We start from the raw sequence: 13,154 nt of genomic DNA on the forward strand, positions 1-13,154 counted from the left end.
GCAAATAATAATTTTTCATTAAATTAAATATTTTTTGTGGATTGAGTATGTTACACTTTCATTATCCATTTGATTCATAAATTTCAAAGTTGTCTTTCACACTTGTTAATATCGCTTGTAATTGGAAAAATCCAACTACAAAATCATGTCTCTAACGATTACGTGATGTCATTATATCGCCGAAAACGAGCGATGAGCGATACATGAAAAGGTACCTTCAGAAGGTTTGTGCACGTCGCATTCCCCAACATGCTCCTTCTTAAGGTGCCTTTACATAGGAGCGTCGAGCGTCGAGCGTCAAGCTTCAAAAACGCGTGCGCAACGCCCTTGCGCATGATTCAGAACTGGCAGATTTCAGCATCTTGACGCTTATTACAATGTCTAGTGATAAAAGTTTAATAGACGCTATAAAGGTTAATATGTTATATTATATTCTACATGGAAAAATATATTAATGTATATAATATATAATAGATATTATTAAACAGTAGATATATTATAGAATTGCGCAATTGGCACCGTATATTACAACTTAACCTAACATGAAGAAAATAATTTGCACTCTTTTATAAATATAACATGAGTATTATCTATAACAATGTACTCTTTGTATAGGAATCGGATTTAACATGTGGAGTGTGCATATCAAAAGTTAATAAATACAAGATTTTTAATCATCAATGCATGAAAGATTGGTATAGTATCACAATTAATGGAGATACTAAAATGTTTTATCCTACTAATGGTAAGAACTATAATTAATGCAAGTATACGATGATTATCCACTCATTTTTTTAGGTATTATAATTGTAACTAGTACTATTGTGATATTGCAGAACAAGGACAATATTTTGAAAAAAAATGTGATGAGGAACAACTTGTATTACTACAAGATAAATCAAAGAGCTTATCATTTGACAACAAAGGAATAGACGAAAGAGTGGTTAAATCCACAGATGATTGCTTTATTGTAGAAGAAGATCGACAATCAATACTGTGCTTGACAACAGACAAAAGTATATTAGAAGAAGCGTTAATCGAAGAAGTCAGAAAAAGACCTCCTTTGTTATACATTGCCTTTGTCTGTTCGTGGCAGATACAAACTTGCAGAGTTATGGAAAGAAATTTCTAATGCTCTTAATGGTACCAATTTTCACATAAACCTAAATTATAAAAAAAAAAATATTGATGTTGGCTGTGATTGAGTCAGCACTACAACTGCTTCAAAGCATTTCTCTTTCTCTTTTTTCCTTGGAATCTCTAAAGCTAAAAGAGAAAACAAATGTTTCAAAGCATTTGTTGTACGCCAACTCGATCGTAGCTATTAAATATTTTTAAAGGATGTTTTTATAAATATTTTAGGTCGTATCAGTCCTGAAGATGCTAAAAAGAGGTGGAAATCACTTAAAGACACGTTTAGTAAAGCAGTGGCTGAAGGAAAAAAACCGAGTGGGTCAGCAAGATCAAATTCACAAAAACCATGGAAACATTTTGAAGCAATGTCCTTTTTACGTTCAGTTTCTACAAGCAGAAAGTATATCACTTTTTACACATGTGTACAACTTTATTTTACAGCTCCATTTCTAACCTTACGACTCAAAATATTGAGTCCAACAATCTTTTTGAGAACAGCTTAGACAGCAATGAACAACATGAAAGTAACGAAGGTAGGTTTAATAGTTATACATCTTATCTATTATTTGCTGACTGACCGATTGTATTATAGAAAGTGTTTACGTATTAATGAACAGGCATTATAGATACAGTCAAACAATCTCTTTGCAGATGAGCTTTATGTTAAACCTAGTACTAAACGAGCTAAAATTAACAATGATTTAAGTGCATCAATGAATCGTATAGCTGAAGCATTTTGTAATAAAGAAATGCCTGTTATAAATCTTCCAAAGCCACCTGAAATGGATGCATTGGATGGTATGTTTATTTATATAAAACAAAAATTGCTTAAACTGAATAAAAAAACACAGGATACACTTTTATTAACATTTCTACAAGATATTACTAAGGAAGAACAAAATGAGGGTGAATAATTTGTCATGATATATATTGATAATTGCTATGTTCCTATGTTATTTTTGTTTTCTTATTCTTGCTTCATTAATATAATTGAAAGGTACAATTATTTGTTTGAATTACATTACTCTTTTATTTTGTTATAATATAATTTTTTTGTCTACCTGATAATTTTATAAGATAAATTAAGATGATGTTAGTAACAGTTCTTTTTAACTTCATTTAAAAATATATTGAGACGTTACTTTATATGTATAATTTATTGTCAAATGTTTTATAACGTGTTATTTTTGTATAACATTGATTTCTAATATTTATTATATTTACGAAGCATTGTGTGTTTCTCTTTAGCATAATAACATCAGTTACCGCAATATTACCTTTAGGCTGATTCAAAAGTACAAATGATATAATACATTATATAATACATTTACATTTGCTTCATTTGTATATTTGAATGTTTTGCCAACCTACTTCTCCTTCTTCATTGAAATATCTGCAAAATTCTTCTCGAATGTGAGCTGCGCGTAACGAATATGCTCTCGCTTGAGTACATCTTATATCCATAAATCCTTGATAATCGTTAACATTGTTTCTCCAAGAGCCATCTTCAATGTCTCCGTCTACTACAGATCGATCTGCAAGATTTTGTGTTATATACGTTTCTCGCTCAACATCACGCTTTCTCAACCAATTATGAAGACAAATTATTGCTTGAACCATTTTTATTGCATTTGAAATGTTCGCTATAATTGGTCGTCTTAGCAGGCGCCATTGATTAGCTAAGATACCGAACACATTTTCGACTGTTCGACGAGCTCGAGATAAACGATAATTGTATATCCGTTTCTCTAATGTCATTCCATTTCTTCCTGGATATGGTCGCATCATATATTCTGTTAAAGGAAATGCCTCGTCTCCTACCAATACATATGGCAAAATTGGACCATTGTCATATAGTGCTTCAGGAGGTGGAATATTTAATTCTTTTCTTTCTAATAATAAGCCCATAGCACTATTTTTAAAAACGCCTGCATCACCCTGTCTTCCAGGAGCATCAATGTCCACACAGCGTATGATGTAATTTGCATCACTTATTGCGAGTAAAATAATGCTGTGACTGCCTTTATAATTATAATATTCTGATCCTGCGTTGTCAGGACACTGAAATAATATTAAGTAAAATTAAATTGCTTCAGTTTGAGTTACATATATATTCATTTACATATTTTTGTCATTTTAAGAATTACTTGAATAATGACGTGTTTTCCATCAATTGCACCAATACAATGAGGGAACTGCCATTTATTATCAAAGTCATTTGCAATTTTTTTCCAGTCATTTGTGTCACATTGTGCAAGTATAATAGGATATAAACGCTCCCATAAGACAGAACATGTTTCACGTATAATATTTGAAATACTACTTGCAGATATTAAAAATTGATATGACAAAGATGTCATACTGTCTCCTGAGGCGAGATATCTATAATATTAATGAGTATAAGAAATATGTAATATATACTTTACTATTTTACATTGTCAGAGAGATTTTTTGTATTACACATTATTACAATAATATAGTTTAAGTTTATAAGTATACATGCCTTAAAGTAACTAATAAACGTTGCTCTTCATTTATAGGTTCACGCACAACATAAAGTTTCTTTAAATCATGTCCTACTATTAACAACAAATCTTCCAATTGTATCATAGTCATTCTTGTAAAATTTCTAAAATGCAGATCTTCCAGCCTTACATTGGGCAATGTTGCATGATACAATCCGTGTCTCTGCCTTTCGGCAAATATTTTTGACACCCAGAATTTCCTCTTCCTTTTATTGTTTGCATTTATTATATTGACTATTGCTGGTATCGCTGCAATTAATTCAACTTTTCTTTGTTCGTTATATTCATGATTGATAATGCTATTGCATTCTAACAACCATTGATGATAACGATAATTAATCGACATTTTTTTAATGTTTCGCAATTTAAATGACAGTAATAATCAACTGACTGCTCCAATTGATCCTGCGTTTCAGCATCAAATCACTAGGCATCACTACGCATGCTCATACCTTTCGACGCTCGACGCTCGACGCTCGACGCTCCTATGTAAAGGCACCTTTACTCCAATGCGCTCGTATTAGTGCGCTCCTCGAATTGGACCAATACGAGCGCATTGAAGTAAAAAGGAGCAAGTTGGGGCATGCGACGCGAACAAACCTAGAGAGAAGTCAGGGTGCCGTCACATGAGGCGTAACCTGCGTATTCTAGTGTAATCTAGTGATTTAATAAAAGATACGCCATGGTTACGCTATTCTGAAGGATAGCATTCACATAGGGCGTATTGCGCGGAATGTGTAACTAATACAACCAATCGTAGATTAGAGTTTCCGTTGTATGCTTTAATAGAAATGCTAAATAGGACTTGTGATTGGTTTTCGTAACCTACGCGTCCCGAATAATACGCTTCATGGGGAACCGATGCTTTGGGTTCCGTAAAACGCGCATATTTAAAATGGCTGGCAAAGTGTCAAGATAAACGAAATATGTAGAAGACGAGAAATAATCGATGCAGCTTAGTATTTTGCAGCATTTTTAAGGTAATAATCTATTGTATTTCTAATAATCATATTAAATTTAATCTCCTAGGTCCCATAAAAAAGATTAATGCAGATGTCCTTTTTGTCTAATTTTTGTCTTCTCTTCTCAACGTCTCTTTTGTGTCCTATTAAATTCTACACCAGACATTTGCACAGAAATAATTTTGGCTTGTGGTGCTCACCTACAGAGAAATCTGATTTAGGCAGCAGCGATTAAATAAATAAATACATGTAATTACTATAATACAATAAAATGATACAACAAAATATATGCAAAGAATGTAGTAAACATACTGTTATAACATATTGTTACGACAAAATTTTCATCTACAACGATGCGATCCTTATCTTCCACATAATGCTTGAAGCATTCATGCTCGACAAAATTAGTAGAAAATTGGAAGCCATCCACAATACCCGCATTTGTGCTGAAAAGATTCAAACATGCAATATAGAAAATAATGCATTATAATGTTCATTTTGCTCAAAATTCTCAAAAATTTATGCATGTAAAACAAGAAATCAATATATGTTAAATATTAGAGAAAGAAAAAACAGATTTCAAATGCAAAAAGTACGAAGACCTACTAATATACAATTTAAACTTGAAATTTTGTATCACATGTCGTGAGCAGTAGACTTTTTAATCGAACGCTATTAAAGCTTATATAATAAATTAGATTTTTGTTAACTTACCTTTATTTGATTATTCTTGTTCATTTTATTAATGTATAGGTATGGATAGATTAAAATTAACTTCTTCTTTGTCTTTAGTCTTTGGCAGAAGAACGCACAAATGGAGTTGTGTTTTTTTTTTTACAAATACGCATCAGCGTTTCTTCCGCCAGAAATTGAATTCGACGTAACGATAATAGCGTACAAAGCATAAAATAACTAGACAGAAGCTGATACTGAAATGAGACGATGTGATTGGCCGGCGTAAGTTATCGCAAGTTACGCGTACACAAGTTACGCCTCATGTGACGGCACCCTCAGAGAACATATATGTAATACTACTATAAGTGCTTTCCAATTGAAATTTCCCTAGACACTTTTACGCACACTGCGACACAAATCACGTTCCAATTGCAGTAACTGCCGACACAATATTACACATCCGTACTCAGCTCGAGGGCTACTAGTCAGCTGTGTAATCTTCTATTTTCTAGGGACAATTAAATGTGCGGTTGCAAACTAACGGCAGTTATGTTGGCAATTTTCTTTTTTTTTTATCTATCAAAAGTTGTATTCAAAAGAAAACTGAAGTATATTTACATCAATAACTGAAAGTATATTATAAGTATATTTATACTGAAATATGAATATAAACAATAAAAATATTAAAAGTATCATTGAAGTAAGTAATTCGAATTAATGAGTTTTTGTACAAATAATTTTTTTATTATATTTAATAAATAAAATAAAGTTGTTTTTTTTTGCATATTTGCAGGTTATGTATATTATTAATGATTAAATTTTTGTTCATATTTATATATTAATATAATATTATGCATTTATAATTATAAATATATGAATTATATACAACATTAAACGCTAAATATAATAAAATGTTAAAATACCTATATTTTCCAACTCGAGTCTCGTATAATTAGTTCGATCATCACTATCGCCATGGATTATAAAATATCAAGATGGATATGGTTATAAAGAATCCTTCACTATCTACTCAAAAGTCGCATATTAACTTTGTTCCAATTGAGTCGTGCACATCGCTACACTTTGTGCCTTCCTGTGTATGTTTGTGTTAAAATGTGTTAAACAATTGGAAAGCACCTTATATTGCTAACACAGGTCGAGAAACTATAGCCAACATTACGGTGCAGACAATATATTCGTGTCTCGCTCTAAAGGACAATTGCGCGATGTGCGCATGTGCTAAAATCGAAAGTGGGGATGAGAAAAATTGCTCATACGCCTTTATAGAAGTCACGCATACGCAGAACGGCAAACTGTCCTGCTATACTTGTCTCTCTTCGGCGTATCTTTTTTCTCTTTTCTTCTTATAGCTGTTAGCAATATAATAGTATCACAGATTAATAGACAGATCGCCAAAGGCCTGCCTAAAGAAGAGACCGCCATCTTCGTGCGATAGACTTTGCCCCTTACCGACACACTTTGCCCCTGGTTCGAGTCCGTGCTAAATTTCGTAGACTTGAACCAAAAGACTTTGCCCCTGGTTCGAGTCCGTGCTAAATTTCGTAGACTCGACCAAAAGACTTTGCTCCTGGTGCAAGTCCAGGCTAAATTCGTTTGACATTACCAACAGACTTTGCCCCTGGTGCGAATCCAGGCTAATTGATCATGAGACCAATTTGAGAGATTTGGCCCCCGTTGTGTGTGTGTGTGTGTGTGTGTGTGTGTGAGAGAGAGAGAGAGAGAGAGAGAGAGAGAGAGAGAATATTTTACATATGCATATATATATATAAAATTTATTAAATATAAAAAATATATTTTTTACACATAAAATGTTTTTTTATTGAAATAATCACGATTTTAAATGTGATATAACATAGTGTTCAAAAATTTTTTAATTAAATTTTTTAATTAAATTTTATTAAAGAAAATTACTTGAAATTTTTTACATTAAGAATTTAAAGGCTCCTTATTCTCTTGTAGAAATTTATCACTACGCCAATTAATCACTTATTTCGAGTATTTAAAATACTATAATATACAGTAATTTAAGTATTCGAAATAAAAGTGATTAATTACTCGAAATAAGTGATAAATTGGCGTTACTAGTAATAAATTTCTATAAGGGTTGAAATAAAGTATAAAAGATAAATAGGCTATATGTGAGCCGTATGCGAAATGTGAGATGTAAGACGCAATTGAAATTTAATTTTTCGATATAACTTTCAAAAATGTACACGAGGTACAAAAAATTAGCTTGGACATTTGTAAAACTTAAAATTGGGATTAATTCTCAATTCTATTAATTAAATTTCGATATAACACACCTTACATCCGCGCACGGCTCACATATAGCCCATTTATTAGTGCAATTTTTAAGTTCCTTATTTTTCAAAGTTCACCTTTTTACGTTATCAAATATTTTTGGTACGTTTTCAAGAATTTTATATTTTTACTTACCGCAGTTTCTTATCCAAATGTAAAATCTTTTATCGCAGTCTATAAAAAATTGAAACAATTTACAATTTTATGATATAATATTATTATTATTACAATTTCTATATATATGCACATCTGTCAAATATCGTGATTTATTTCACATTATTATTATCTATTTTAATAAAAAAAAAAAAAAACACTTGCAACAATCAAAAATAAACCGCCTGCCGCGAACGGAAAATGCCAAGAAAGCACGCAATTTCCGCGAATCTCGTAATTTTTTTGAAGAATCAACAATTTCAACGAAATTGTAAATTCTTCAAATCACTGCACAAGTATAATTCACAATAATAATTTTTAGTAACTACGATAAAAAATCGTATACTGAAAACCGCAAACGAAAGTGCAATGGAAGTAAGAGTAAAGTCTGTGATAAAATTAATTGGCAATAGAAAATTAATAATTTTCAAATAGAAAAATTTTGAAATTACCGAGGATTTACAAATAATAAAGTAAAAATATTAAATAATTTATGTTTTCGAATTTTGCTCGCGGAGAGGATCTTTAAAACAAGATTTTTAGAAGAGAGGACCTTTAAAATATAAACAGGCAAAAACGTTGGAAAAATTAAAGCGCGCGTTTAAACAGATAAACGCAATGAAATAGATACGCAATTGTTTTTACTTATCGCTGTAAGCTCACAAGCTTCTGACGTGCTATACACTTTTATATAATATATACAGGGTGTCCGGTAACTAACGGACCAATGATTAAGGGCGGATTCTCTGGCCAATTTTGAGACGATTTTTCCTTAGCAAAAATGTTGAGAAGTCAATAATTTTCGAGTTATAACCCAGATAGCACAAGACGTCCTATGGACGTTCATTTTATATCCATTTTACGTATGTACGTCCATGGACATAAAATGAACGTCCATTGTACATCCGATTTCGGACATCCATCAGTGACTAATATTTGGACGTCCACAGGATGTCCATCAAATTCTCTTACAGCACAAAATATTGCTAAAATATTGCATAAATATTTTATTTCATTGTATCATAATAAATATTGAAGCAACATTGTGCAAATATTATAAATTTAATATTTCATTGGAGACATTGCAAAATATACTACGCAATATTAAATTGTAATAGTTCCTTCATTTGCCGCTATGCGACGCAAGATTCGCTGTCCATCTCGCTATTAAATTTAGTTAAAAGAATTATAAAGCGCATGCAAAAAGTGGCTATTACAGTTAAATATGTTATAATTATTTTGATCAGTTTAACCTTTCTGATACTATCCCAACACAAAAAATTTAGATATTGAATTAATTGAAGAAATTGGACAAAGAAAAATTCGGATAAATAAAATGCGAAAATAAGAAATATTCTGCAATATTTTATGATTAGTATAAAAATGAATTAATTTTGCATGTCAAATTTATTATTGCTTATAAATTTCTTCTTTATGAATTTTAAATGTCATTTTCAACGATATACATGTATAATAAAGAACCAAAATATGTTTATTAAAGATTTAAAATTTATTCATAAAAGATCCAAAATTCGTCCGTTAGATACATAATTTATCCATTTAAAATCCATAAATGACCAATAATGGACGATTTATGGACGTCCAGACCAGTTGCAAACGGACGTACAATGGACGTCCCTTGTACGTCCGCTGCAGGTAATCTGGACATCCGATGGATGTACACAATGTCCGACCGGACATCCGTTGTACGTACATAGGATGTACTTGTGCTTATTGGGAAGCGATTGAAAAAAATAGGTTTTTTGAAAACTAAACGTTTTGGAGTTAAAAGTCTAACATAATTACATTCTTCAGTTAATTTCATGTAGAGTTTACTATAATAAAATTTTAATTTAAGGCTTAGTTATAAAGATACATAATGACAAAGATTGGAAAGTTGTAAAAAATGATGATTTTTTTCGACATTTTCGCTGAGGAAAAATCGTTCCCAAATTGACCAAAGAATCCATTTGTAATCATTGGTCTGTTAGTTACCGGACACCCTGTATATTGGACATGAGTTTCGTTTGTTTCAGATTCTCGAGAGTTGAAGTAGGAACATACGAGTATCATATATCGTTTGTGACTTGCCGAATGAAAGCAAGACAGAGAGCGAACGAGATGATGAGCTTAATAGCTCATAATGTTATAAATAAATAAATAAAAAATTATAACCTGACCTACTAGTTATTGAATCTTTTTTTAATAAAATGTTTCATTATTATTATCATCTAAGTCTAAGTCGTTTAATTACTTTTTAGTTTTTTAATAATTAATTTAATTTATTCTAGTCATTTTTATATGAGAAAAATAATATCACGTATACGTTTTATAATGAATTAATATATTTCGGGAACCGAATTATATATTCTTAATAATATAAAAGTGTTCAAAAATTATATTTGACTTTTAATTTTAATTATTTTTTAGCAAAGAGTTCCGAAATCTCTTACACACATAATGGGGATTTTTTTCATCCATATAATTCGCAATTAAGTATATATGTTAATTATTAATTTTAATAAAATAAAAATTAAAATTAAAGGTCAAATATAATTTTTAAACACAAATATATTAAATTAATTATAAAACGTATACCCATGATAGTATTTTTCTCGTACAAAAATAATTAGAGTAAATTAAATTAATCATAAAAGATTAAAAATTAATTAAAGAATTTAAACTTATATTTTATATAATAATAATAAAACATTTTATTACGTCAAACCGTCGTGAAATAATTAAATAAAATTTGCTAGTTACGTCAAAGTCAAGTTTTCTAAGCTTATAAAACATTTTATTAAAAAACAGATTCAATAAATATAAGTACATGTTATATATATACTTATATTTATTGAATCTGTTTTTTTTATAAAATGTTTTATTATTATCATATATAATATAAATTATTTAATTATTTTTTTATTTTTTTATGAGTAATTTAATTTATTCTAGTTATTTTTGTACGAGAAAAATACTATCACGGGTATACGTTTTATAACGAATTAAATATATTTATGTTCAAAAATTATATTTGACCTTTAATTTTAATTTTGTATTTTATTAAAATTAATAATTAACATATATTCTTGCGAATTATATGGATGAACAAAATCCCTATTATGTGTGTAAGAGATTTCGGAACTCTTTGCTAAAATAATTAAAATTAAAAGTCAAATATAATTTTTGAACACTTTTATATTATTAAAAATATATAATTCGACTCTCGAAATATATTAATTCATTATAAAACGTATACGTATTAGTATTTTTCACATATTAAAATGATTAGAATAAATTAAATTAATTATTAAAAAACTAAAAAGTAATTAAACGACTTAGACTTAGATGATAATAATAATGAAACATTTATTAAAAAATAATTATAATAGGTCAGGTTAATATTTTATTTATTTATTTATTTATAACATCATAAAATTCTGTCCTTTCCGAAATACGCGAACGCTACGAAAAGATAAATCTCGTACATGCCGCCGGACGAGTTCATGAGCATGAGACGCTCTTATCTTGGGAACGTATTAATAGTTACTGCATTGACCACTACTACGATATGGCGCTGAAATCAGTGAGAAATGCTGGTCTCTCCTTCATCCAGACCTTTGGCGATATCTGTGATAGTATTACATATATGTTGAGAGGCGCCACGCCGTCATTTTTCGTACGACGCTTTTTCTAGGCCGCGCACTAGCGTTACGTACATCCATTTTACGGTCGTGTGGAACTACATAGCCACATCCATTTCGATATCGGTAAAAGAACCAAATTTGGTTCATGTCCGTGCTATATCCACAATTTATAAATTCGAATACGACAAAGACTAGAGTTCAAGAAAATATGTTTTTTTTAAATTATAATTTTTTAAAATTTACAATACATCACTATACTACACTTTTTGAAATTTCGTTATATTTTAAGCACAGTTTTCATTGACGCTAGAAACCAGCGTCAAATGGAGATCACGTGACAAAATTTGTCGCTTGTCTAATGGAGAAAGAAGTATAATGGCAAAATATGCGCGTCATGAATCGCCGATAAAATTGAGAATATAATGGCTTACAGGCAGAAATATCGTGCATGGATGACAGAACGTGCGAGGCAGGTGATTAATGTTCAAAAAGAACAACTCTTTCTTCTTCTTTGTTCATTGTTAATTACAATTACTGTTGAATTCGCGGTACGCTGAAAAAGCTGAAACGGTCTGCTGGGTATTGATTCTGTAATTTTTTCTAAAGTGAAAACGTGAAAAGTGAAAAATTTCCGCTAATTACGCATTGATTTTAAAATGAAATCGATGTGCGATTGGCGGAAATTTTTCACTTTTCACGTTTTCACTTTAGAAAAAGTTACAGAATTGATACCCTGAACTTTATTCCCCACTATATTTTCTTGACGCCGAATCTAGAGTAAGTCTAGTAATTTTAATTTTTGACGTTAGGTTTTAGCGTCCATGAAATTGCATCTTTACTCATACCAGAATTCATACGATAACTAAAAATATGCTAATTCTTCCAGAGTTTATATCTAAACGAAACTACAATTCTGTAAGTACAATTAGGAATTACCCGAGTATACATTTGAATATGTAAACCTTTCAATATTGCATTAATGAATTATGGATTCATAAATAATAATTTGTAGACCTTTTTGATTAAATATGAACAATCATATATCATAAATGAAGTACTCCATAATTGATTGATCAATATTACTAATGCGTAAAAAGACTGAACAAAAGCAATATATGTACCACTAAACATAAGTATTCGTAGAAATCAGGTAGAAATCGACTTGGCGACGCGATGATTAGTGATTCGCCCTCTATATAACTGCCTTGCCCACATTCCTGAGCTTTAAGAAAAAGAAATCAGTGTCCAACGCCGGACCAAAAATTTAGAAGGCGAAATATTATTTTTATCATTGTAAACTAGACTCTCACCTATCTTAAGCTACAAATCGGACTATCAAAAGCAAACCCTCGAATCTTTTACAAAATAACGTTGCACACTTTAAACAATAAGAACTTACAATTATTGTCATAATGGCCTAGTTTACACCAATATACTTTGACGCGTATTAAGTACTACTGACCAATCATAGTCATTCTATTCTCTAGAAGAATGGCTGTGATTCGTCAGTTTGGCGTTTGATACGTGTATTAAATAATCAGTGTAAATTAGATTCCAATATCAAAAAATTACAATCTCAACATTTTGTAAAGAACTCTGAGGCACGCGAGCTAAACATTTTAGTACAAATTATAATAACAAATATTTATGTCTTATAAAATAGGCACTTCATGAAATTATTCTAAAGATTTCCATTCGACAAATTAAGAATCATAATTATTTTGCGCCAACAAATC

General features: G+C 30.4%; 1 protein-coding gene across 1 annotated transcript; it reads left to right on the plus strand.

Moving 5' to 3' along the window:
* Positions 1–317: 317 nt before the first annotated feature.
* On the plus strand, positions 318–2,464 carry LOC114946705 (uncharacterized). Its single transcript, XM_029323352.2, has 5 exons — positions 318–413; positions 616–745; positions 837–1,143; positions 1,363–1,667; positions 1,786–2,464. The coding sequence occupies exons 1-3, from the start codon at positions 378–380 to the stop codon at positions 1,130–1,132; spliced, it is 462 nt and encodes a 153-aa protein (XP_029179185.2). The 5' UTR covers positions 318–377; the 3' UTR covers positions 1,133–1,143; positions 1,363–1,667; positions 1,786–2,464.
* The last annotated feature ends 10,690 nt before the right edge of the window (positions 2,465–13,154 follow it).

The sequence above is a fragment of the Nylanderia fulva genome, unplaced genomic scaffold (genome assembly GCF_048542155.1).
Source record: "Nylanderia fulva isolate GAGA-0341 unplaced genomic scaffold, ASM4854215v1 Scaffold109, whole genome shotgun sequence".
In the NCBI taxonomy this organism is placed as follows: Eukaryota; Metazoa; Arthropoda; class Insecta; order Hymenoptera; family Formicidae; genus Nylanderia; species Nylanderia fulva.

What these genes read in the sequence shown, in the direction of transcription:
- LOC114946705 (XM_029323352.2), top strand. Translation starts at nt 378, where the DNA reads ATGTCTAGTGATAAAAGTTTAATAGACGCTATAAAG. An exon ending in GTTTAATAGACGCTATAAAG is followed by an intron (nt 414 to 615) that starts GTTAATATGTTA and finishes CTCTTTGTATAG; the next exon opens with GAATCGGATTTAACATGTGG. An exon ending in AATGTTTTATCCTACTAATG is followed by an intron (nt 746 to 836) that starts GTAAGAACTATA and finishes GTGATATTGCAG; the next exon opens with AACAAGGACAATATTTTGAA.